The 26,457-nt window shown below is 40.5% G+C and overlaps 1 protein-coding gene across 3 annotated transcripts; it reads right to left on the bottom strand.

Moving 5' to 3' along the window:
• Nucleotides 1-249: 249 nt before the first annotated feature.
• RMND5A (required for meiotic nuclear division 5 homolog A) lies at nt 250-26,457 on the bottom strand. Of its 3 annotated transcripts, none has more exons than XM_067298371.1 (9): nt 26,240-26,457; nt 21,496-21,638; nt 13,458-13,592; nt 13,184-13,284; nt 7,868-8,034; nt 6,797-6,962; nt 4,763-4,865; nt 3,407-3,561; nt 250-1,990 (listed from the first exon to the last, which is right to left on the bottom strand). In XM_067298371.1, exons 1-9 carry the CDS (start codon nt 26,379-26,381, stop codon nt 1,927-1,929), a joined length of 1,176 nt encoding a protein of 391 aa, XP_067154472.1. In that variant the 5' UTR covers nt 26,382-26,457; the 3' UTR covers nt 250-1,926. The 3 variants fall into 3 exon arrangements, with proteins under 3 accessions (XP_067154472.1, XP_067154473.1, XP_067154474.1); XM_067298372.1 differs by lacking the exon at nt 26,240-26,457 and adding an exon at nt 22,858-22,947; XM_067298373.1 differs by lacking the exons at nt 21,496-21,638; nt 26,240-26,457 and adding an exon at nt 18,551-18,625.

Here is a 26,457-nt window from a genome sequence, read left to right as displayed (position 1 = left end):
TTAATACTGGCACCATTTTTGTATTCTAAGCAGTTGTGCTAAGGGCACTATCAACATTAACTAGTGTTCACACCAATGCCACAATACTAGCAGTATGTCAGAGAGAGATGCAACATTTACACTTAAGCTTTTTTTTTTTTTTTTTTTAAATAATCCATATGCCATTTCATTTAAAACCAAAGCATTAAGCAATTCCAAAAGAAAGGATAAAAAGTAATTTCAACAAGACTAGAAAACCTACATGGAAAATAATATCCTCACCCGTTTATTGTTGATTTTACCACTTGGTAACCCAGTTGTTCTGAACTCAGTGTGAATACAATTTAAGTTTTGCAGAAAGTCACACACCTGGTTTTTTTCCACATATATCGAACATTTAAAGTTTAAAATTTGTGTGCCTTGGTTTGTTCCTCTTAATGTCTCTTTAAGGTTGTCCATCGTCACTGATCCGACAGAGTCCAAGCCAGTGTCCCAAGACAGGTGATATACAAATTCAAAAGGTGTAGACTTCTCAAAGACGTTCTTCTCTGTAGTGCATTGTGCTAGTGCATCAACCAGTGTGTCAGTATTCAACCATATAAGCTTGGGGGGGGGGGGTTGTTTTGTTTTTTTTTGTTTTTTTTACTACACAATACAGAAATATATATTTTACATGTAGCTTTGCATGCCTTATGGCTGCTTGCCCTACTATAGGACAGTGCAATAAATACAAATATATGCACACTAGAAAAGATTTAAACTGCCATGATCTACATCTGGTTTATGAGTACAAATTTATCTAGTCAACAATATGACAAATTTAGCAGAAAAAGTGGCAATGGCAGTAATAGTCTACTACAAAAACAAGGCTAGAAGCAAAGTGTTCTCAAGCTACAGAAAATTTGCTACCTTCTAATGTAATGATGTAGGGCCCAATTCTGCAAAGTGCAGAGTCGTGATCAGTAGATTGCATCAGAACATGCTTTTCCCCCATTTAACAATGAATACTTCTACAATTTATTTGGCTTTGATAACTGTTTATAAATAGCACACTATAATGACTATTAAACTATACAGCAACATGACATTTATAGCCTAATCTTGAATACAAAGTTCAAAGAACATGACTACAAAGGCCCAAGAGCAAATGTCATTGACTAAAAGCATTTCCACTTCAGAATTTCATTTTATTGAATATTCTCTTACACAAACATTTCTTGATCGTGAAACCAAAGGAACAGGATTCCCTATTCCCACTCTGTTCCAGTAGTAATTTATCCACACACCACCCTTATAAATTAGTGATGGATTTTAACAGCTAGCCCCTTGGGGCTATATATTTTATATATTTTATATATATGCACATTTACTTTGAAATCTATGTAAAAGTTGAAAAAATGTTTGAAAGAAAAACTCAGAATATATCACAGCTTTTTCAGCGAAAAAAATACAAATTAGTTCTATAACCACTATTCAATTTATCAAACTTTTTTTTTTTCTGAAGTATTTACTTTTAATTATGTACACATTACAGGAAATAAAACTTTTTCCACAAACATTCTCTAAGGTGACAGGTATCAATAGAATGATAGAATAATAGCAGGAAGAATATTAAACATATGGGGGTGATCAATTTCTGCTTTTAAAAAGTAAAAAGTCACCATATAATTAAGTACAAAAACCTGCATTGAATGACAACTGCTGGTGTAGTAACTTGATCAGGTATGGAGACCAAGAGTATAGTAAAGCCCTATGGTAATTATATTTCTGTAGCATTTCCACTTGGTATGTATATACTAAATGTTGGCAAAGTTTCTGTAGCATTAGCTTATACAAACATAGGAGTCCTCAGTCTGCTGCATAAAATGGAACAAGTGTGTTTTAATTCTTCTGAAATGCACCTGAAATTCAGAGTGTCACTTACAAACTGCATAATGAAACTTTTCTTCAGAAAAATATCTGTTTGGCATCGCCGGGGCTCTGTTCCATCGGACAATAGGGGCATTTTAATCTGGGGACAAAGGCAACATGTTAGAATCGGGCTGATGTGAAAGCCCAGCAGCAGCGCGCTTTCCAGAGACTTCGCAACGCGGAGGCTACCGAGCGCTGGGTTTTTTAATCCATTACAAAGGTATCAAGTTCGCAGCGACAGTCCTTCCCCTTTTCTGCCTGTAGTGTGAAATGAAGGCACTCTTAAGCGCCTAATGCTTTACCTGGCTCCGTTAAAAGGCGCCTTTTAGCTGAAAGAGACCCTAAGCACACTTCTTTTCCCCGATTATATTCCTTTTTAGCTTTCGCCCACATACCCCTGAATTATTAAATACCAAGAAATTAGTCTCCGTAGTTAATCTATTATTTATACTTCAGGCTTAGCTTGTTGTCTTGTACTCGTTTTAAACAAGCTGCTAGCTTTCACTTTGGCTTCATTAACATCCAGTTTTACTCTCTTGTTCCCAAAACGCTGCGATTTTACAATCCACTTAGATCAACTACTGCAGGCCAGACCTGAACGGCACAGCCTGGCCTCCTGCTGCTGTTCCCCCCCATACATTTCCCCCTCCTTAAGACGTTTCTTCTAGCATTGATTCTTTTTTCCCCCCATCCACATAAGCTTGGGCCTTTTACCCCTCGGAGTTAAGTCTGTCAAAGCTGTGCTGTGATAAGCTGCTCAATGAAAGCATCAGGAGGAAGCAATCAAGGAGAGGAATAACGTCACTGCAAACAGCCAGCAGGTTTATACTGGGTTAAGTGGCTGAAGTTACCCATGAAACCAAACCTTTTCCTAACAGGGCAGACAATGTAAACATCACTCAACATTTTTCCTATTATCATTTATTTCCCCCCTGGATTTCATAAAACAACTTATGTTTCTAAATTAGGTTGACAACCACCACAGAAGCTGCATTTATTCAATCCAAATTACCAATAGTTCTTCCTGAAAGAAACTGATACAGCTCTTTCTCCCACATTCCTCCTTCCCCAAGGCCTGTAGGCACCCCACTGATATCTAAGTGAGGAGTATTTCCACAACAATAATTCAGCTACCTGCTCGACTACTAGCCACATTTCCCCAGAGGTTTACTTTTTTTTTTCCCCCACCCATGCATTATTAACCATGCTCCCAATGGAAAAGTGTGTGCAAAAGCCTCCAGTGTGAATTTGTGATAACGCAATGGTACTTACAGCTTGGAAAATTATTCTGTTCATTGCATTCCTTCCTATAACGTCACTTTCAATAAAATCAGAGGGTTTATTATGCTATTCTCCAGCACATCAACCCTGCTATCTGTCTTCAAAGTCATTCTCTAAGACTAACCAGCTTCCACCAATTATGTAATTATGGATTCAGCTTTCCCCAAACACAGTATTCTAGGCTTAAGACTTGTCCTTGTCTACACTTTCCTTGAAATCCAAGAATGGTACTTACTTGCTGCCATTAAACATTTTATTCAAAGCATCTCTTGATATAATATGACCGCAGACTAATTTCATAGGTGGATTATTATCTGTTGTTTGCTGACGAAGAATGGGGCAGGCAAATATTGAATGATACCAGCACTTTTTACCCAGGTCCACTTCAATCTGTGAAAGAAATTAAGATAAATGGTTATCTTGTGAAACTACATTTCCAGACAATTATCCCTCTAGGTCATGGCCCTTACTCAACAGATTTCACAATTCAGCTGTGAAGACAGGAAAATCCATTGTGTTGATGTCTGCCAGTTTCCAGACAAAAATACTTAATTGTGATCTTAAAAATGGTAATTTATGTTGCTTCTCCCCACCCCCACAAAGCAGAGTATCCTGCCAAGAGACAAATGCATATTTTAGTGCAGATTTGTGCTCTGCCAAAAATCTGAGCTGATGACCCAACAAGACTTTCCATATTTTCTAGACAGTGACTTCCAGAGTGGTCTAGGGGTTTAGATGATAGAGTGCATCCATTAAAAACAAACAAACAAAAACCCCTACAACTTGGAGAGATAATGCAAATGTTCTACAGATTCTTGAAAGACTCTCTCAACATCTACAAGTCATGTCAATAATAATGAAGCGTATCCGAATCATTTCTTTTCAGTACCAACACTCAATCTCTATGTCTTTGCGCGTATGATGAAAATTGGGCTTCCCATCCCCAAACACACTAGAGACTGTTAAGTTCAGAATATGCAAAAAGCCATGCAAATACTATTAACTGGACTGCATTTGACAGCAAGCCTTTCCTAAATACTATCCTAGTAAATCATTCGTGCCTGAACACCACAACATGAACCAGTCACTCTCACATATTCCACACTCATTACTACAAAAAAAATTAAAAAAAATAAAAATAGCTGAATGAATCATAACACATGCATTGAAGCTATGTATGGATCTCTTCCAAATGCAAAGAGGTAACTCAGCTCGTGCTCAGTTTGACACTATGTTTTCTTTCCAAATCAGAATCAGGCCATGCACACACCTGGTAAGAGCCATAAAGAGAAACTAGGATTTCACTATAAATGAGTTGTTCTGGAAGCATAACACACTGGATCCCAGTTCAGTTCCCACATCCCCAGATACAGCACTACTTCTGCTCACCTCATACCTGCCTAATAAAGCAGCAATGCAAAACAACCTGTGGACAGAGCTCAAGCCTAGTTGAAGGAAGTTAATGTTTCTGAGTGAGATGCATTCCCTTTCCACTTATATAGGAACATCTTTTACACATTCAGCGCAAAAGAAATTGAAAGCAATGTTCACTGTTAAAAATCTGCTCTGCGATAGCTCAGCATCAACTCACCGGTAGTTCATCCTTCTGGTTCCAAACACCTGTGCACTGCCTTTGCTCAATAACAGCCTTGATGTTAATTAGAGCTGGTAATGCTACACAACCTGCTGAAAAACTGCAGAACAAGGAAACGTCAACATAAGGTACCTGTTATGAAACAAACATTCACGTTTCTACTTTAACGGTTCTGTGGGATACAAGAGCGTTGTACGACTTCATTCTGTTCTTGTCTGTACTTCTACGCTGCCAGTAAGGCTGAACAAATTCTTTGCCCCCTTCAGTATAACAAGCAAGAGCTCTGGGGCAGATTATCAATGACCTGTAGAGCTTAAACCTACCTCTTGGGCTAGGATCCTGATGTGTGGCATTCTGTACTGAAGATAAAAGTTAACTCAAGTTATACTAAATGCTGAAATTAACCCTGTGGAAAGCTTATACAGATATCATCTGGAAAAATAAAAGCATTATTACTTGAATGGTTCCACATGAAAACATCTCTGAAAGAGCTCTTCAGGTGTGTAACAACTCCAGTAAACAGCAAATTGAAATGATTAGTTGGTGTCTCGTAGACAGGGTCCCTCAAGACCCTCAACCATGACCTATGCAATGCAACAAGAGTTCTCCCACTGACGCCACACAGTAACACTCAGACCTCATGCTCTGTCAGGGATTAGAAACAGGACAGAGAAACCGAGCAGCCTTTAAAGGAAAGAAGTGATGACTATCCGTGTTCTGGAAACCTATACATTTTATATAGTGGGAGTTTCTCTTTAAGCTGGTTTAATTTTTAAAGGCTTTTCAGCATTCAAAGGTCACAACAGTTTAGAATAGCCTTGCTTATGCCAAAAGCATAAATACAACCTAAACGGTAAATACATTTCAGTGCATCTGATTTCACATTGGGCCCGAACTAAGCGTCCAACCAATCCAAACATCAATAGGAGGGACTTTTCCACTTCACTGAAAATCTCTTGGCCAGCTGCACTGAGATCTGCAGGATCTGGGCAATTAAAATGTAAAGGGCGCCTATTAATTTAACTGAGGCGGGAAAAAGATAAAACTAAAAATCAGAGCTAAAAGTTCTGGATATCTATTAAACTGTCACACTGAAACTGGTAACATTTATTCCAGAAAGGCAAATTAATCTGCAAGTGCTCCTTTTGTTGCTTCTGTTGTATTTTATGATAGTGATGCAAATAGCAGAAGCAGAAGGTTTGACAGTTTTAAAGAGCTATAAACTAAGCAGAGAAGTCTAAGAATAGTAACACGCAAACAGATAATCAAGAAAAGGTAGTGAAGCTTCTGCTAAGTACCAAATCTAGCCCAGGAAGAAACACATCATTTATTTTCCATTTAACGTCTAAAATGAAAATTAGAACATCAGACAAGCATATCTGGGGACTTGGCATCCAAAGGCTAAGTAGCAGCTAATTGACATTATCTTCAGGAAGGCTAGAAGGAGATTAGATTGGATTTTTCTTCACATTTATAACAGCCTCCAACAGATTTGCATTTTGTCAGATTAGCTGCTGGCCTTGAATGCACCTCTTTCTTTTTTTCACAAATGAGGTTCAGCAAACAATTTGGAAATTTTAGCAGCTGAAATCACATTACAACTATTTCTAAACATTCTTCTAAAGAGAAGAGAGGTAAAGTAGTAAGTGTGGATTAAAAATAGAGATGATCAAGTGCTGACAGGATCGTGGTTGGAGTTTCAGTTTTTAGAAGTTAAACAGCAAGGACAGTTTTCACACATTCGATGTGGCAATAAATGGCCAATTGCCATCCTCATCTTTCGTACTGATGTCTAAACTACAGAAGCCAAATGCTTTCTCTTGAGCTGAGAGGGTGCAGGACAAAGCACGGCACGCTGGAACCCCCAATTTCTAAGCTTTGCAGAGCTCGCTAGAGGTAATGGCAACCATACTCTTTGCTTGACTCAAGCGTGATGAGGCTGCTTCTCAAAAGTTCTCCTTTGTCCTCAACGGGAAAGAAAAACCAAAACACTATGTACCTGCTTTTAAAAGCAAGCAAAAACGAGCATACCTAACACTGAGGGGTGATTCAACTGAGAGACCCAGAAGAGCACAGGCGTCTCTTGTAAAGATGTCACAGATGTCCGCCCATTGGTTTGCATCTAATAGATGAACGTAGGGAGAGTTCTCTATACCTTGCCGCAGGTACACCAGGCTGCCCATCAAAACCTGAATATCTGTGAGGGACCAGGAACAGTTAGTTGTTTATTTTATACTATAAATAAAAGCCAGCGTCTACACTTTCACCTTTTGCACGGAAACAAGCAGAAGTGGAACACACAGTGAAGCAATAATACGCATCTTACCCCTCTGCTAAACACAGTTACGGCTGTCACAGAACAGATGTCTACAGCTAGACAGCTCCAGTCGCCTTTTACTGGACCAGGGGTTTTCTGCCCCTCTACAAGCACCTGCATGCTGCTCATTAATTTGCTTAAAACAGCAAATTACTTTCAATGGACTACAGACTTTGAGCAGTTTTGAGATACAGCTTTTTTAATAAACAATACCCATCACAGAAAAGAAGAAAAATGCACGTCTTCCCTTCCAGCAGATGTTAAGATCCAGGAAGAGGCTAAGGAGGGATCATCAACAAATTCTAAAGTAGCATTTTTGTACGTTCTGACAGACACAGTAGGCTAAAAACTAGGTTTTATTGGGATGGTTTGCTTAACTCGCAAATTGCCACTTCTCAAAAGTTTCAGGTCTCTCTGTGTGACCCCACACAGCAGAAAACAGCAGATGTCTATTCCAAGAATATTTCTGTGCATTTTTAACACTTTATCCTGGCAGCAAGACTATGGTAGCTGTAATCTAAATAACTAAAGAGCCAAAAACCTTAAAATCAAGCAAACTTGCAGCTAAATTAAAATATAACTTTTTGTGTCCTCTTTAAAAACAAGGAGTTAATTCAAATTGTAAGGATTCAAACTATACATATTAAATTTATAAATACAAAGCCTCTGATGAAATGAAAACAATGGATGAGACAAATGCATGGTTTGAACATGATTTATATTTTACCACCACGTGCCATATCTGGGTGCTTTATTCCTCTTAAAATGACCAAACACTTACTCACCTTTCTGATGATTTAGGGCAAATGGCTGGAAATTTTTTGCGTACTGAAGTGCTTCCCTTTGATTTGCTGTTCCACCCATCAATAAGCTAATGAAATATAATCTGTGCAGTTTAAACTCCAATGAACTATTCTGTGCCATAAGCATTTCTCTGTTGGATACTGCCCACCTGGAAGAAATGAGGAGGTACAGAGGGACACGACAGAGAATAATCAAATGTCAGCCTGCGCAATATGAAATTGTTATAATTGCACAACATCTACTTCAAGGAGAATTGTGTCAGAATCTGACTGTGCCCTGAACTTGCATTACTCCACAAGGAGCACAGAAAATAGCAAGACTCTTTACAGGTAACTGAGCTTCACGGCATGCAGACCACGTGAATGATGCCACTTCTGGTGCTGCGGCACAGGTTAACCTCCGTCTGCAAACACGCAGCAGCAGAATTCCACGCTCGGGGACAGGAAAGCAGCACTGAGTTAGGTACAATATAAAGCACAAAGAGTTGAAATCTAATTGCTGTATTTGGATTAATATCAGACCGTTAATATCATTTTTAACAATTACAGAGAGTCTTGAGCTGAGACGTTAAACAGGTTTGATCAAGCCTTTAAGAATGTATTTTTCAACTGCCTCATTCCCAAAACATTTTCTGCTAAGCCACTATGTTTACATATGTGTGCACGTTGCCCTGGAGAGGGGGAGTACATCTATGAAGGCCGCAAAGAAAAATACTATTGAGACCTTATGCTAGGGGTGAGGGGAAGGGAAATCAGTTTAAATACTATACTTTGCCCTGCTACAACTTTGCTTTCTGTGTTATTTTCAACTTGGGCAATAAAAATAGTTCTCACTTTCTGGGTCTCATTCACCATGACAACACTAATGTTAGGCTTCCAAATAGCATACAAGGATGCTTAAACTTGCACCAAGTAAAATCAATTGGAATTTTTAAAACATTTCATGCAAATGTTTTCATTATTTACATTTTATTCATCTTTTTTTTTATTATTATTTATTTTTAGATTAAATACTGTCAGGCCTAAATCAATCCAACCCTTTTCTTTTAAAAACCTCAGGTTCCAGTGTTCTTCAGTCACATCTGTTTCTCATCAGCATTAATTAGTTATACTATTTTCACTGCAGGGGCCCCATTAAGCAAAGAGGAGCTTTTCACTTTTTAGCAAGGAAGTGAGGTGGTCTCTATTTCTTAAAAAGAAGGGGTAAGTGAAGCTTTTGTTCTTTTCTACTCAATATTAAAATAAGGAAATTAAGCTTTCTTACAGTGCGGGTAAAGCTTCCAATGAAAGGGAGCCTTCTGTGTTAAGATGTACCATTGAACAAGCAAGTGTCTGTTTTCAGTTTGTTGTGGTGAAAGTGTCAGGAGTTTGACCTTACTGGTAAGGCTTTGTAATGATGGCAGTAACCTTGCAGTGAAAAAGGGTGAAAAAAGGTAGCCTTTGGACTAAGAACAAGCCCTAATGTCCCTAGTTTCAAGCAGTCTCAGATTAGTAGGCTTAGAAGACTGCCGTCACTGTTATCTCCACCAGGATGGAAGGATATACTCACTAATCACACGTTTTTGTGATCAGTGTCCATGGCTTAAACCTGGCTTACTTGCAGTAAAGCTCACTCCTAAGAAAAGAGGAGCCTGCAGTTAACAGCCATAGACCAGTAAGAAGCTGAAAGAAAACCCGTTATCAGTAAACAATAAGACTAATATCAGCTTGAGATTGAAGTCCCGCAGTCACGTTAATGAGATATTAATCTACTGCGTCAACAGGGAGGCATCAAAAGAGCCTCCATCCTCTCCCTGTCAATATTCACAACCACGTGACCACATGGCAAGGTACTTCATCTGGCTGAGATTGAGTCTATTTTTCCAAATTAGCTTTTAGCCAGACTTCCCATTTTTAGCTCTTTGAGTGGCAGCACAGATTGTATCAGAAGAAAGCAGCCACAGGACCAAGGCCTGAGGTGTTTGGTCTAGGACGTTCTGTTCCTGTTCAAGAGATTTCTAACAGAAAGGGAAAAAGCAACAAATGATGTTTAACTAACTTAATATTCAACCTACATACTACTCTACCACAGTCCAAAATCATTAATAATCACACCACCTGTCTTCCTAACTCCTTTAAAAAAAGGACTTCCTGACCTTTCTCACTTTCACAACTCAAATCCATATGAATTCTCAGAGTATATCAGTCAAACCACAGAACTCCTCTAGCTCCCACACAGGATTTAGTTAAAATGAATTTACAAAACAAAGATTAGATGAAGTTTAAATCATGTCCCAGAGGTCCCAGCAAATACCAGGATCTGTCCACCTCACTGCTGTACAGATATATTAGAAGGAGATACCATCTTCTCATAAGAGATAACCATCAAAAGCTTTGAACTTGCAAGTCATTCCCACCATACCTTCACACAGAGACCCACCTGGGCTCAGAAGACCCTGAATCCACCCACAAAGAACCTATGGATTTCCCTCCCCCATTACCAAATCCCAATGAAAAGAGTCACCAGAAGTTAATGGGATGCTGAGGATGTACAGAAATCTGTACGGAAGTCTGCTTTGTGTGCAGGCCTAGGCTGAGCATCTACAAAGTAAAGCTGAACAGCATACAAAAAAGAAAAACATTATGGCCCTTTGCACAAAATTTAATTTTGAGCTGTAGTATTTGTAAGTGTTGGAATTTGTATTAGCAAGAAAATCTGAAAATCCTACTTTTTTTTTTTTTGATCTGATATTAATACAAACTTCTCTCCACCACCATTTGCAGGACAAATGCAGGGCATTGAAAGTCTTCCTTAAAAATCATTAATCTGACAATTCCCTTTAGAAGGCAATGACCAGGAGATAACTACAGTATTTGCTTTATTTCCAATGGGTTTAGCCTAGCATGAACTGCAAAGCACTGGCAGAGCCAGAGATACTGGTTACTGTTTTCATTCCAACTCTTTGCAATTTTGCATAGGTAAACCCCGCTGTACTTCCCTTCCTGGTTCATGATGCTGTAGTTATTCATTCCTGCGCAACAACCACTTCCTGCTTTAACAGGAACATAGCCATGGAACAAGTCAGTTTGGGACTGCTTTTAAGTACCCCTCAAGCTATATTTAATGATGCCAGCTTTGCCCATTTATTAGCTTTTCACCCCAACAGCACGATACCATCCTTCAAAGCTCCTCTCATATGGATGCTGCCCCTTCTGGAGCTGACTGTGTGGTTTCTATCCTTCCTCCTGAACACCCATGCCTACTGTGAAATAATATGGGAATAAGTTCATGGGTATCAGCGATTCTGAGGAGTAACTAGGCATTTTAAGACACTGCTTACCTCTTAGACTGTATGAAGTTTTGTTACATTTTGGTTGTTGTCACTAACATCATGTTTTTTACATAAGCATCTGAGGGTCACCATACATAAGGACCCTCTGTACTCTTCACTACGCAAACACAGAAGCAGATAGCTTTTGCACTGAAGAGCTGCATTATAAAAGGACATGAGACAGAATGGGGGAGGGAGCCTAGCGTACAAACTGCGCTAACAATGTGCCCTATTCTCCGCCCGTTCAGCTGTCTCCGGAATAAAAGTTCCTTTGGAGAAGGACCATGCCTTCTCCTTTGTTTGAAAAATATTTAACACGTTGCAGGAACTGCAAGAAATGACTAATTAGCAGTCAGTAAGGCACAGGGCCTGGCTAGTTAGAGCTAAAATGAGTTTAGTGACTTGAAGTGGACAGACGTTCATAACAGCAAGTTACCATTCCTCAGGAAGCACCCTTCACAAAGGCTGTGTTACTATTTGAACTAAAAGAAACAAGGGATGCAAGTGACAACATATCCTGTTTCAGGTGTAGTATGTAGGGCATGACAATGTTGCTGCCCTTCAATTAACCAATTCCATGGCAATAAACAACCTGAGCTTTGCACCTATGCAATTATATTCAAATACCAACTATTTAGGTCACATTTTGCATGATCCAGAGGCATTCTCCAGGACTCCGTTTATGAAGACCAAAGCTTGCATATCAGGGTATCACTGCATTTAGTTTAGATGCCAATAACCTCTGAATTGATGTACCTGCATTTGCTCATGTTAAGGGGGGGGGGGGGAGGGGGGAAGTTTGTTGACATGAAAATGTATTTAACTGAATAATGCAAAAAGATATTTCAAATATATGAATTATGCTCATGGTGTAATGAAGCACGATCGAACTTTGCTTTGTTTCATTGTTTCTACTTTTAAAAGGCCACTAAAAAGCTATTTTGCTATCCTATTTTTTCTTACTTGCAAGACCAAGCTAAGCTTAATGAAGCTCATGCAACCTAAAACAAAACAGGGTCAGGGTTTGTTTGGATTTTCTTTTGTTTGTTTCTAAACTAAAAGCTGTTCTGATACGGTACAGCACAGTTAGGTACCCATGACTGAAAATTATAAAACAGTAGCCCACAAAATTTTTCATCACCTTTCTTTGCTCACTGCTACTTCTAGCTCCAGCCTACATGTCTAATGGTAGTAGTCTATTAATTTCAAGAGAATATCCTGGTCTAAGGTTGATCAACACGCCTCAGCTAGTTCCAGATTTAGTTTTTGTCTGAGCATTTTGCGTTATCCACTGACTCTAGCATTGATTGAACCATTTTGTGTAGAAGAGATCTCGCAATCAGATCTCACTATTGGTCCAGAGTCCCTACCAGAGCTCATGCAGAGACATCTCCTGCCTCGGAAAGAGCCGCACCCTGGATCCAAAGTTAATAATCATCTGCCTGTCGCCCGCAGCCTACAAAGTACACACCTATCCTTTCATTCCCTTTTCCCACCCTGTGGTCTCTTATCTGTTTGGAAAAGGGAAACCAACTTGAGGAAAAGGGAGAACTTTGATCCTGATTCAAGTTCTGATCAGTCCCTGAGCTCAGTGAAGTTAAAAGGACTCGATGATACCCAACACCTTTAATAAGCCCTGTTATCCTTCAGAATCAGACCTTTTTAAAACGGATTCGCCAATGTTTCACTATAACTTGGATGAAGCACCATCAAGGCAGACAACCATTCCAGTGATATTTCTTCCTGAAATCTTCTATTAGCATCACAAATGCTTCAAGTTAATCCTTCTTCTGAGAAAGAGACCCTTAGTTTAGCACTCCCCATGGTGAAGGCCACCCAAGGGGGACAGCAGGAGAAAGAAGGGGTTCACTCAGTAACTAGTTCTCTCAAAGTACAAATGGGGATACATCAAACATACAAAAGACAATATTTAAAGTGAAAAACTAAGGATTTATTAAAAGTATTCCAAAAAACTGAGTAGACTCACTCTAATGCAGGTCTCAGAACTCTAACTTTTAATGCTTCCAATATTCGATTTAACTCCACAAACGGTTCTTTTTGACTTTGATCTATTGATAGACCAGATTCCTGAAAAAACAAAGTCATGTGTTTTAGACAAACCATAGAGCATTTGGGGCTTAAATTGCTGTTTCTCTGACAGTTTAAATTTTCACCTAGAATATTAACATTAAAATAAAGGTACTAATACAAAGCACAATTTCCAGTTTTTGATAACATTAAACATCCATACTTATAGTTACCTGACAAAGCTCCTCGGCTACATCCAACATCCCCTGCCGGAAAAAGTGCTCCACCATTACCTCGTTGAGGATTCGCTGGCTGTCAGCCTGCCAGCACCCATCTATCCCCACGCTGCTGATGTCGGAGTCAAAATTCTGAAACGTACAAATTAACATTTAATAGGATGGAACAAATAACCCCACGTAATTTTTCTTTAATTATGCAGGACACCTATGTCTCCATTCTGATGCTTTCTGCCTATTACTGAGTTTGCCCTCAATTACCTCCTGCTCAAAGTGAAATATATCTGTCAGCTGCTTCATTATCTCCTGTGTACAGAAGAAGAAATCCCTGGGCTTGCTCATTTCAAGTCTGAATATTATCCACTATAAGGAATTACACTGACAAATTACAAGTCCAGCTAGCAAATTAGAAATCTAGTTAACTAATAAAGGGATTTCCAGACCATGATGCATTTTTAAAGAAGTATTTGCAGAAAAGGCTTTTTCCATATGCGAAAACTGAAAAGTGTAAAGAGCAGAAAACAAGATCGCCTACACAAGAATCAAAATAGTGCTATCAATGCATCACTGTCACTACGGGGGACAGAATTAGAAGCAAATGCTTTAACTCGAGACTTTTTGACATAGTCAGGGGATAAGACAATGCTGGAAAAAAATGCACACAAAACAAAGGAGGAGGAGAATGTCACGGCCCTCCCTCCAAAAAGACAATGAAAAATCAAAACTCTGAAGACCTCAAGAGGATGAGCTTTGAAGATCTGAGAGATCTTTTCCAGATCTAAACCAGGATAATCCTACTGCAGTGTATTTTCAGGCCAGTGGCCTACAGACATATTCCAGGAATAAGCAAAAATATTGTCACAATGATGCTTTAGTAACACTTGGCACTATATACTCTTGGCAACAGGAGAGCAACATTTATTCTAACTCAAGACATAAACCAGGATTTTAACTGCTAATGTTTGCAGATCAGGGACAGGCAAGTTAATTTGGATAAAAGCCTTCACCCCTGCCCAAAACAATATGGAAAGAAATATTGTTTTTTGTTAAAGAAAGTATTTGAAAGAGAGGAGTCTGAAAGGCAGCGCACTGCTTGCTGTGTGACCTGATCACCTGATATCTACAGTCCTCTTCCAGGAAGGAAATTTGGAAACCAAAGTTCGGTGAAATAAGCAGTGCTTCAGCTGTGGTTCTGTGATGATTAACAGTTCTGCACAACATGGGAACATCCACCCCATACAAACACACGCTTCTGGCAACGCAGCCAGAGCAAACAGCACAGTTTTATCAGCTGTCTGCCCATCAGATATTAACAGGTCTCTCCCAGCCAGCATAATACTGACGGGGCAGGTGAGCCAATACCCAACCTGGTAGAGGGTCTGCTAGCACAAAGGTGGTTAATCAACCTCAGGACATATTTGAAGAGGTGCCATGGTTTCACATGAGATCAACACTTTGCATCACAGCTGCGGCATCTCTGACCTGTAGCAGGAGCCCAAAGAGTCAGATTTTGTTTTGTCAAAACACAGACCAGGCAACAGACACTTGCAGAGCAACAGTGCCAGAAACATTCGGGAGCCTACTGTTAACCCATCTCAGAAGCACAATCAAGTCTGAAGGATATTCTTACGTTAAAAATGGCAGTAAACAACATTATGGCAGCCTTCCTCCCCCAGGACATGTGAATATCGTGTCTATTCTTGCTGAAAGGATAAAGGAAGAGCTTTTCTCATAAGGTGCATGTGAAGAGATCTGTCAAGGGAAGCCCAGAGGGGTCAGTATGCTGCTTCCATACCCATCATTTTGGGAGCATGAGTTGATGACAGTTCTCAGAGGGTTCAAGCGTCTGTACTTGAGCTGACCCATACCTAACCCGCTCATCCAACTTTCAGACCAAGGGGTCACTTTTGCCTTGCACAATTCTCCCTTAAAAATACACACACAGTTATGCCTCACTGCTTTTTTTAACAGATATCGAACATCTAACCAAACTTTGGATGTCAGCCTCAAGGACTGAACTGCTGCCTTTTTAGGCCAGCTAGAGGTGATCAGAAGAGCACAAAGTGATTAGCCCTAGAGAAGACAGATGCACGGCAACACCTCCCCAGATAAAGGCAATCAGTCCTTCAGAGGCAGCCTTACCGACGGTGAGAGGAGCAGACATCTCTGATATGACAAGTGGGAACAGCACAGGTTTAGGCTGCTGTGCCCTCTTTAAGCTTCTCATTGTTCCAGTACTCTGCTCAGTCCAGATTTGCACTGCATCTTCCTTTTATTCACCACTTATTACCTTCCTTCACCAACCATCTTCACGCTTCCTTTGATGCTGCTCTGTGAACAGGACGGCCTTCTCATCTCAACACATATACCTTCAAACCCACCACTCCCTTCAAACCTCTTACCAGGCCTTCAGTAAGATGCTAACCATAGCCATAACCATAACCAAGAGGCTAGCAAATTGGCTCTTCCACCTTTTAGAGATGGTAGGGCAAGACAAGCATTTATATTCTTGCCATTCGTGATTCAAAACCCACATTTAACAAAATTTGCACTTAGGTATTTTAACCTGTAAACTCCTTGCCGTGCTGCTCATCTTTTATCTGCATCTTGAAGAACCCAGGCAGCCTGAAGACTAAATAATAATGTTCTTTGTGCCAACCCTTTGAAGCCTTTAAGGTTAACCACCTTTGGCGATTCTGGTATCACTTTCCAAACAACACTAACAGATAACATAAATCCATAAACAACTTATTAAAGAAATATCAGAAGTAGGATCAAGAACGCTCAGAGTCTTCTGTTGTTACTTAAATTTGGGAGTGGGGACAACATTACTAATCTAAAAATATTCAACTTCAAGATAAGTTATTCTTCATGCAGTTTCCACTCCTAGTGCATGCACACCCCAGAAGAAGAAACTGTATTCTCTTGGGCAGCTATCACCCATTACAGCTGACTCTAGGCCTTCTTCCCTTCCTTCTACTCATTACTTGGGGACAGAAATGGCAGAACTATCTACCTCTGTTCCTTTACAAAATCCAGAATCTGACAGCAGCAGGACTCCAAAGGAGCATACAGAAGAGGATGGGCCATGAATCCACAGGACAACACGCCATGGAGAACTGTAGGATGTTATTGAGTCGAGAGCCACCAAAAGCCAAAGCAAGTTTCCCACTGCCAGCAACCGCTATCGCTTAACAGTCTTGGAATATATCCATCACTTAAAACAAAACAAACAAAAAAAATCACACCTACAGGGCCCATCACCCGGAGTCCCTCACAAAGGACAACATTTGAATACTTGGGAATCCCAGTGCTGCTATTAAATGATGATCATTTTTATTTAGAGGCGAAATGAAATAAAGAACCTATAAGAAAAAAAAAACAAAACAGAAAACTGGAAGGTTTCACTACAAAGAAGGCAAGCAAGAGTCCTGTCTTGGTGACACAGGAGGTAAGCAGGTACAGGGGAGGGGCGTATACTTTGTTCTTCAAGCAATTGATTTGTGAGAAGAGATAATTTCATACAGAGCAAAAGTAAACGCACGCAGCTGGCCAAAAAAAGCAATTTCAAACGTACAAAGCATTCACTTGCAAGGGTCTAGCTCAAGCCAAGTGTGGCCAAAAGCAAACAGGCACTACAACGGTCACTTTTGAAATGCAGTCTGGAAGCTTTTACCAGATTATATATCCCTGGTTTTTGTATCTTATATTATTTCAATATTATTTTTAAGAAAATACTTAGCTCTGAAACAACACTTGAGATAACTTGAAACAAGACTTGAGATAATTTTCAAAACCCCTTTGTAGCCAAGATTTCTTTTAATTCCATAATAAAAGATGGTAACGACTCTTATCAACCTAGATGTGCTGCAGCTTTAAGTCCTAAGTCACATAATAGGATCTGGGGACCCTCCTGAAATAATAATTTGTTCTCCTCCTCCCTCATCTGCTCTCTGGTCAATACAGCCTTGACCAGGTTCTCATTTCTATAACTTTTTCAAACACACAAATGATTTCTGAGTTCTTTACCATATGTGGGATTCTAAAACTCTGCCTCCACTGGGTCCTGAAGAGTTTCAAGAACTGATATGTATATCACAGTGAGTGACTGTCACACGCAGAACAAATTACTGCTTGCCATTTGCTTACACATTTCGCAGTTGTCATGCAAGCATTATATGTTGGTGACTACACATTTCTCAGTGTTGCTTTCGAAATGCTAACAGTATGCTATCTGATAGCGTGTGGGGTTTAATAAGATTTCAGAGTTGAAATAAATTCCATAAACTCTGAGAAGTTTATTTTGTAAGCTTAAAACCTGAAAAGTACAAGAGTGTCACTACTTACTCCAGAAAAATAAGCATTTTAAAGAACTTAACTAGTAAACCCAGGACTAAAATACAGACTATTATGCGCTAAATATACCAATGATACACTGTAAAGTGCGTTACCGATAATTGCTGAAGTGTGAAAAGGACTTCAAGACACACACACATGACCTTCCGTGTTATTAGTAACAACATGATATGAAGAAGGAAGATGAGTAAGGACAATTTTATTCCTCAGTTTCCCTGCTGAGATTACTTTGTGCACTCCTCCCTTCTTCACCCCCTGAATTCTGACCCGAAATAGAAATAAAATACATCTGTGTACCTCCTCTGTTCAGTTTTTCAGTTCATAAGATAAAGCTTGAGTTGTAAAGACTCCATATTTATCCAGCCCTAATTTTTAATAGCAACATAATTAAAAGACATCAGTATATGTTCAGCATAGATTTTTGGTTTGTTCATATACAAGTTTTTCCATGTAACAAACATGGAAAGGAGCTAGCACTTATTCCACTTATTTTCCTGAATGAAGGCATTTAACCACTACCTACGTAGATGCTACTAGAGGGAAAAAATTTACTAGCCCTATCAAACATGGTTTGAGATGAACTTAAATCATTCCAGAAGAGTGATTTACAGGGAGACTATTGAGTGAGCTACCCGATAACAACTTGCTGAATGACAGTGACACGATTAATTCTGGAAGCAGAGCAGATGTTAGTAAAATAAATAAATTAAATAAATAAATAAATGGATGCACACATTTCCTTTCAAAGAAGAAAATGCTCTTTGGGAGAAAGGGCAACCTTCACAGGTGGGAAGTGTGTAACACATGTAGCACTCCTATGGAAAAAAAAACAGTTTAACTTATTAGATAAACTTTTCAGGAATTGCTAATTAAAAAGTAATAAAGTCTTGGCATTTCAGATTTTAACACAGCCGGTAATATTTGATGCCAAATTTAAACTTCATTTTTTAACAATAAGGAGCCTCTGATCTCAGACTGAACTCTACAGACAGACAAATCTAGGTCCTATCCAAGTTCATAAGTAATGACTGCCCTAACTTAAAAAGTGACCAGACTAAATCTTATGTATAGGTACATCCCTTCCTCAACATTGGGAAGAAAAAAATTTAACATGAGACTGCCATAGACAGATAATACAACAAGTTCATTCAAAAAATCAAGCTTGTTAAGTAGGAAGCTTGTTAATTCAGTGTGTAGCAGCAGCTCTCATTTGAATATGTCACATTAAAATGGTACGGATATTAGCATGTTTCCCGGTCTCAAATCAGGCAATAAAATCGTGAGTTAGATTTTTCTGTGCCTGAGCATACACCCCTAAGACCACCATAACCGGCATCCTAGAGATGTAAATCCATCGATAAAATAAATGAGAACAGCGCTGCAATGGGGATTTACACGTGACAGAGACAAAACTCCAACCTCGTGAATCGAAACAAGGGCTGCTTCTTCACGTTGTAATGAGCACTGACTGCATTTGGGAAACAGAAATATTTCGTTCAGGATGTGTCTGGAGGACCCTGAAAATCAATTCACTACATCAATTACACTTAATTACTTCTACTGGTTTAAACTTAAGTATATTATTGGGAAGGAATGGGGGAGGGTTAACTCAAGAGGTTATGGGACTCCGAGGCCAACAAAGGCTTGGCTGGTAGGTTTTAAGCATATTTTCCAGCAGCACAGGAGAAAGGATTAAATGCATCCGGAAGATTTTCTTCAAGTGTCACTGTCCAGGGAAGTGTTAAATTCCACCTGGATTTAAACACTACATATATTGATCTGAAAAACAGGCTGAGACGTCAGGATACATTTTAAGGTAGCTACCTTAAGACACTACAGTGAGAAAAAACTAGCAAAATTCAAACGACTCGCATAAAATTAGAAAAAGACACACAAAATTCATATTTAAAGAGACGATTCTAACTGACGTCCAACAGATTGAGAGAAATCCTGGTGTCTTCAACCCACAGGGAAACCAGCAGAAAGGAAGGGTGCTCTGACCTTCATAAAACGAGCCCTTCGATACCAGCAGGCCTGGGGACTCCTGCAGTTCCCGCTGCTTCCAGTCTCTTGTTCCAAACTTACGGACACTAACCGGGATTCAGAGTCTAGAGGAATGAGCACCCTGCTCATTTTCAAACACCTCACTGAAACAGCCCGTGTGTCACTCTACAGGCACAGCGTACATTATAGTTCCCCTTTCTACTATTTAAAAAAAACAAATGTCTAAAATTTAATCAATGCTTTTATTATAGCCATGCTTTTTAAAATGAAATAGTAGATAAAATGGTAGCACAGCAATAACGCTTCAGAAAAACTAAGGACATAACTGAAATAGAGATTTGGAGCCTAGGCTCAAGTGTAAGCTTTCTTAAGCTTGAAAGTGTTGGGTTTTTAGGCTTCCAAGAAATATTCCCAACAATTTGCCAGTTAATATTCATGCTGTCTACATATGACTTAGTGCTGCTCTATCTTATCAGAATATAGAAACAAAAAAGATTTAGCCAAACCTGAAAGGTCATTCATATGAAGTTCACTTGCTAAGGAAGAATAGGAAGGTTTCAAACTTAGGACAAGATTATACAGATTTATTTCAGGCTTCAAGCCAGTAATAAGGATGGAATTTTACTCTAGTTAATTGGTTTAGATACAGTAGCAAGGATTAGAGACAGATGCGTCCTTAAGCTTTGGATAATAGCAAGGCTTGGATTAGAGCTATTAGTACAAAGTCTGAGCTTTCCATGATGGTCTATCATAGATGTAAGCAAAAATATCGTAACAATTACACAGACATTCTGCCCAATAATGCAGTGTTATGTACTTTGATAGCTCACTGTACTACCGTTAAATTATGCTCAAACAGATTACCATTACTAACAAAGTTTCAGTGAGACACCCAAAGGATGCATCAGTATTCTGTAACGCCGCATGTCTTTGTACAGGTGAAAAAGACACGTTTACTAGTGTCTTCACTGGTAAGATTATAAATGTACAAGTACAGGGCCCCCTGCACACAGAACTACTTTGTAAGAGAAGAAAGAACACAACACAGTACTGATTCACTGTGGACAGAGGGAAGAAAGCATGCCTTGAAAGAATGTCTCACACGGAAAGCTTCAAAGATAATGCTGCATTACCTTACTGTTTGTTATGGCATAGAAATAGATGCTGTGAGATGTTGGACTTATTCCACTCCCATTAAGAATACTCTGCATCTTGCAAAATTAAGCCCTAAAAACTGACACCCCTGAAATATTTTGTACAAAACGGCTTTCTTCAAAAATTACCTCAGTTCTAAAATTGTCTTCTAGAAGAGAATGCCACTTCTTGGTCATTTGTTACCAACAATCAACTAGAAATGCAATATATATACAGAAATACTATTTCTTATTGAGATTGATACTGAAGCAAACAGATTGCTAAACCGATATAATACACACTATTGTTGAGTCTACTAATATCTATAGAGCATGCTCTCTCTGAATGATAAACTGCCCCAAAACGGACTACCCCAAATACAATGAGTTCTAAAAGCGAGTTTTTACACCCAACCCTACTTTTCTGCAGTTGATGGGAAGCTTTCATTAAGATTAAATGTAGTATAACTCCACATTTCATAAAGCAGAGTACACAGCATAGAATACATGGAATAACACAGTCAAACCCACAATATAAATACCTTATCAATGGCTTTTCCAACTCGGGAAACACTGCTGTGAATGTCTTTATGATCGGAGGCCAATTTTTGAACTGTGTCTTTTATTCTTTTACAACACTGTGTCATAACAAGTGAAATTGTCCCTGACAAGTCTCCATCTTGATCTAGACAAAAGAGAGGAAAATTACTAACTTGGTTATAAACAAGTGATAACATTAAATCTTGCAATATGCGACAACATGTAAAGACAAGAAATGGTATTGAAAAGAAAAAAAATGCACAGCAAGAGCAGTTTAAAGGAAGTCAAACACACAGGACACGGCTAACCCTATTAGGAAGCCAGTCTGGTACACAAAAACACGGAGCAAATGTAACAGTTTAAAAAAATTGACGTAAAGATCTCATGCGTCTTCTACTTGAATTCGGCAGATTAATAAACAGACCTCAAAGAACTACCCCAAAGCACAATCCTTACAGGATATAGCGGGGAGCAGTCTCTAACCAACTACAGGATCAGCTTGCTTGTAGGCAGTTCCAGGAAGACGCTTTAGGACATGGTATTTCAATGCAACAACGTTAAAGCAAGACCAGGATTAATGAGGGCCAGATTCCTTCTTGCTCTACAAGCTACCCATTTACATCATACCTTGTTTGCACCGAAGAACCACTGATGCCACCCAGTAGTGATCTGAGACATATAAAACCTTTGCTTCCCGGCTTGTGGGAATACCTCTGAACAGTTTAGCCCATCGGTCTCAAGTTCTCCCTGACAGCTCAGAAACAGCCCATAAAGGACCTGACTGTAGCCCGTAGAGAGTTTATCTGAATATCCTCTCTTTCTCGTTATCTTATAAAACTTACTCTCTAAAAGTTATGACTTTTTAAGTTATTGTCCAGCCATCATCGCTATATGATCCACTCTGTGGGCAAAATAATAAATATGAAAAGGTTTACAAGCCCCTGACCACAACATCTCCTTGCCTGACAATTCGCACCCTTCGTGCCTCGGCTTGAGCACCCTTCAGCGGCTTTAGTCAGAGAAAATCACATTCTTCTGTGCATCACTTCAGCCCTTTCTCTCAGCTTTTGATTTCAAAACACAGGGAGAACCTATTTTCCAGTCTTACCTCTTAAGGCCCCTCCTTCCTCAAAGTTCATTCTACATGAAGAATTTTTCCTGTAGGGCTACAGACTTAGCAGACTTCAACTGTACTGGAGGACTCATTTAAGTGGGAGACCAGCCCAGAAACGCTTTCCTAACGTTCCAGATCCAAACCCTTCACAGGGAAAATAAAGACCCGAAACACCTCTTTAAAAGAAATATTTAAAAAGCAGCCTTTCTTCATGATGTCTATTCCTTTCTCATTTTGCATTTTAACATACTGTTGGTTTGAGCAGAGTGTTAAGAGTCCAGTTTCACTTCTGGGATTTCATGTAACGCAAAATGCGCATCAAGCTGCTGCTGCAGGACCGGCAAGCTGAGAACAATAGAAACAAATTGTAACTATTATAACGCACTCTTAACAATATGCCTCGGAGAGAGCGAAGGAAATCCAGTCCCACAAAGGAAAAAAAAGCTGTAATCATAGGGGGTAAGTAATAATTTACCAGCCGCTCGATTTAAATACCTTCTGTTATGCATCCTAACTTCCAGCTTTGCTGCTGACGTCAACAGCAAAAACTAGCTAACGATGTTAGCACACTAAAAGCAGCTCGGCTCTAGAAAAGTAATTAGTTCCTGTTCTGTCTCCACAAGCTCTAGCCAAGGAAACTTTAGCAGTACTTTTGCAACAGCTACAGCTTTCAAGAGGGAAAAAAAAAAAAAAAAGCATTAACTTTTTTCTCCCTCCAGTCATGTAAACCTAAGACTCATCTCCCAGGTAAACAGCTAACAGTGCTCTATATTTTTCCTAGAGAATGAAGGAAGAGCAATAGAATGGAAACAGCCTCTTCAGTGAATTGTCACTAATTTGATTCTATACAACCTAGATTAAAAATAAAACTTCTCTAAACTATTATATAAAGGGGCTTCCTAAATTATTCAAGAATAACCACTATCTCTTTGTTACTATTTAATTATGATAGACATTTAAAATCACATAAATGATTTTAAACAACCGTCTGGCCAGAAATTATGGCTTCTGCCAAGACAAAATAATCAGAGATTACACAACAAACAAAATCCAAATACTCATTCAACTAATCTGTATTGCCCAATAAACAGAAATGTCAAAATAGATTCTCTTAATAGTTATTTCTTGCTTGAAAAGCCATTAAGCTAAAACCCAGCGCATGTCCAGTCAAACCTAGGCAACTTAAATGCACAGGTATTTTTGCCAAGCAAGTAAGTGGATTATTCTCCCCTAACATTTACCGTAGCAGAAACCAACCACAGCAAAACAATGAAAATGTCTACACAGGAAAAGCTATCAGATTCCTAAGAGACAAGATTTTCCCCTTGCACACACCTCTTTCAGTTTGAAACTCAGAAGTTACTTAAAATCAATCAGAAGAAAGCCTGCAGAGAGTCTTTTCAGTAACTCCGTGCTCACAGAATACTACAGAACAACAACTTGTCACCGCATTGTGTATTACAGGCACAATTTAAAAGCAAACCCATTAGCAATCAGACACTAGGCACAGAGTAGAGTTCAAAGCCAAGCTTAGTCAGCCAGACACATGGTTATACCATCCAAGAAGAATAAGCAATATTGCCTTGGCTACTTAGGGAGATGAAGCATATTAGGGGAAGAGAGAAGAAAAACAAAGTGTCTCCTCCTAATCAGTGGCTTTAACAGAGGAGTGTTTTGCATTTAGGCTTTATTATAAAAACAACTCAAGAAATTTTAAGAGACTGTATGAGTGGGGGGGGGGAAATAAGTGTAGAGGCTGAAGCAGCTTCTAACAGTTTTTTTTTTTTTCTCCACCCACTTCCTTTTCATATCCACTGCCTATTTAAGGTCTTTACATACATCTTTGCTCTCACATCTTGTCCTACAGCACGATTTTCTTCTTCAGCAGTAAGGTTTTTCTTTTTTTTAATTATATACATAGGCATATTTTAGCAGTTCAGACCTCTGAATTATGAAGCTTCACATTAAGAGGTCTGGCTGCTTCCACTTCTGTCAATTTTCTAAAATATTCAGGATATAGTATATAACAGCTGCAAATACCTGGTCTCATTCGGAAACTATAAATAACATGTTAAAGAAAAAATAAGAATTCTGTCATCTACAAAGACAGCTTACCCTCAGATGGCAAAAGTTAAGAGAGTCTCTAAATGGGCGCACACGTAACACATTAGTTTCGTTCTGGAGTACTGACTAAAGCAAAGCTCCAGCTGGGTCACATTCTGCTGGGATGGCATCACCGCTTATGTCGTAAGTACCAAAAACACGCCCGGGGCCTTCACAAGACAGTCCCAAAAATTGTTAGCCCAGATCAGGAAGGAAGACCCGGGGAGCACCCTGGAGGGGCTGCACGCTCTTCATTTTATTATGAAGAGCATAAGCTCTCCATCTGCAATGGGATTCTTGAGGGCAAATCTTTACAGCCCCCCCGAGTCCTATGAAGATCAACAGAAGCGTAAGGGTCATGCCACACGTCTTTCCAGGCAAGGGCAGCACCTCAGCTGATCGGTGTCCTTAGCACACAAACCCAAATTGTTTTGGCCAGAAAAAGAAAGAAAGAAAGAAAAATCGAAACACAAATCAAAATAACGCCCAAAACACTGAACGTTTCTTCGTCCCAAGGAAACGCCTCAAAACTGGAGCTCCAGGTTTACTCTCGGGGCAAATCGCTGTGCGCACACAGTGGTTCCAACACACTTGTCTTTATGCTCCTGGAATTAAATGCGCTGCCAGGCAAGCTTTGCACCTGTATTTGTACAGGACTACAACACGCATTTTTCTCTGAATGGAACAAAAGCCAACTCCAGGAGCCAGTGAAACAGCGCAGTTTGCTGTCAAGTTTGGGCTTGGGAGCCTGGAAGCTCCAGTTTAAATCCCTGAGCCATCGCTCGCTTCCCGCCCGGCCTTGGGTTAGTGTTGGGCTGCCTCACCGCTCCGTCAGCGACCGCTGCGCGACCTGCGTCCCGGGGCTCCGGCAAGGTTTACAGGGCTCCTGCGTGCAGCGCGTGCCGGTGAGCTAACTCACGCACCGGCGAGCTAACTCATGCGCTGCACCGGCTGCGAAAAACACACGGCCAGAACTTCGGAGGCTGCATTCCTTCGCGCTCAGCTACGGAGCGGCTTCGCCCTGACCACTTCCAAAGCTAGCCACGACAGAGAGCGAACTGCCGAGGGGCTTTGGGAAGGAACCAGAGGAAAACGGGGGCACCCAGCAACGCCACCGTCCATCCCCCGGCCTCGCCGGGGACGGGGGTGACTGACCCCATCACCGCCCCGCAGTGAGGGGCAGGAGATGCCTCCTCCTCCTCCTCCTCCTCCTCCTGCTCCTCAGCAGCAAGGACAGGGCAGGCAAGACCCTGCTCCGACTTTTCCCCCCGCCAAAAGTGCCACCTTTCCCCTAAAAAAGCCCCCGAGCACAGCCGGGCCCCGGGGGGGGGGGGGGGGGGGCGCTGCTCGGGCCCCGCACAGCAGCTGAGGGGGCAGCAGGCCGCTCGCCCCCGGCCCGGGCTAAAGTTTCGCCGTTGGGGTTTTCCTGCTCTCCCGCGGCCCAACCGGGCGGGGGAGACGGGCCCGGGAGGGGACCGGGGGGTACCCGGGGGGGGGTATCGGGGGGGGTACCGGGGGTCTCCACGTACTCTCGGTCTGCAGGATCTCGCGGCGCAGCCCGCCCGCGTACTGGATGAGCTCCTCCAGGCTGCGCTCGCAGAGCTGCCCGTAGCCCGAGAACTTCTGCAGCACCTTCTCCAGCTCCCGCTCCACCGTCACGCACTGGTCCATAGCGGCCGTCGCCGGGCCCCGCTCCGCCGCCGGGCGCCGGGCCCCGCTCCGCCGCCGCCGCTGCTGCTGCCGCCGC

This window comes from Apteryx mantelli, chromosome 5 (genome assembly GCF_036417845.1).
Source record: "Apteryx mantelli isolate bAptMan1 chromosome 5, bAptMan1.hap1, whole genome shotgun sequence".
Lineage (NCBI taxonomy): Eukaryota > Metazoa > Chordata > Aves > Apterygiformes > Apterygidae > Apteryx > Apteryx mantelli.
Note: the sequence above shows the minus strand (reverse complement) of the source record. Positions and strands in the feature narration are given on the sequence as shown.

Bases quoted from the DNA above. Each gene is read 5' to 3' on its own strand.
- RMND5A (XM_067298371.1), bottom strand. From the start codon at position 26,381: ATGGACCAGTGCGTGACGGTGGAGCGGGAGCTGGAGAAGGTGCTGCAG. The intron at 13,593-21,495 runs GTATTTATATTG...TGTACGTTTCAG, and splicing joins TTGGAAAAGCCATTGATAAG to AATTTTGACTCCGACATCAG. The intron at 3,562-4,762 runs GTGAGTTGATGC...TTTCTTTCACAG, and splicing joins ACCAGAAGGATGAACTACCG to ATTGAAGTGGACCTGGGTAA.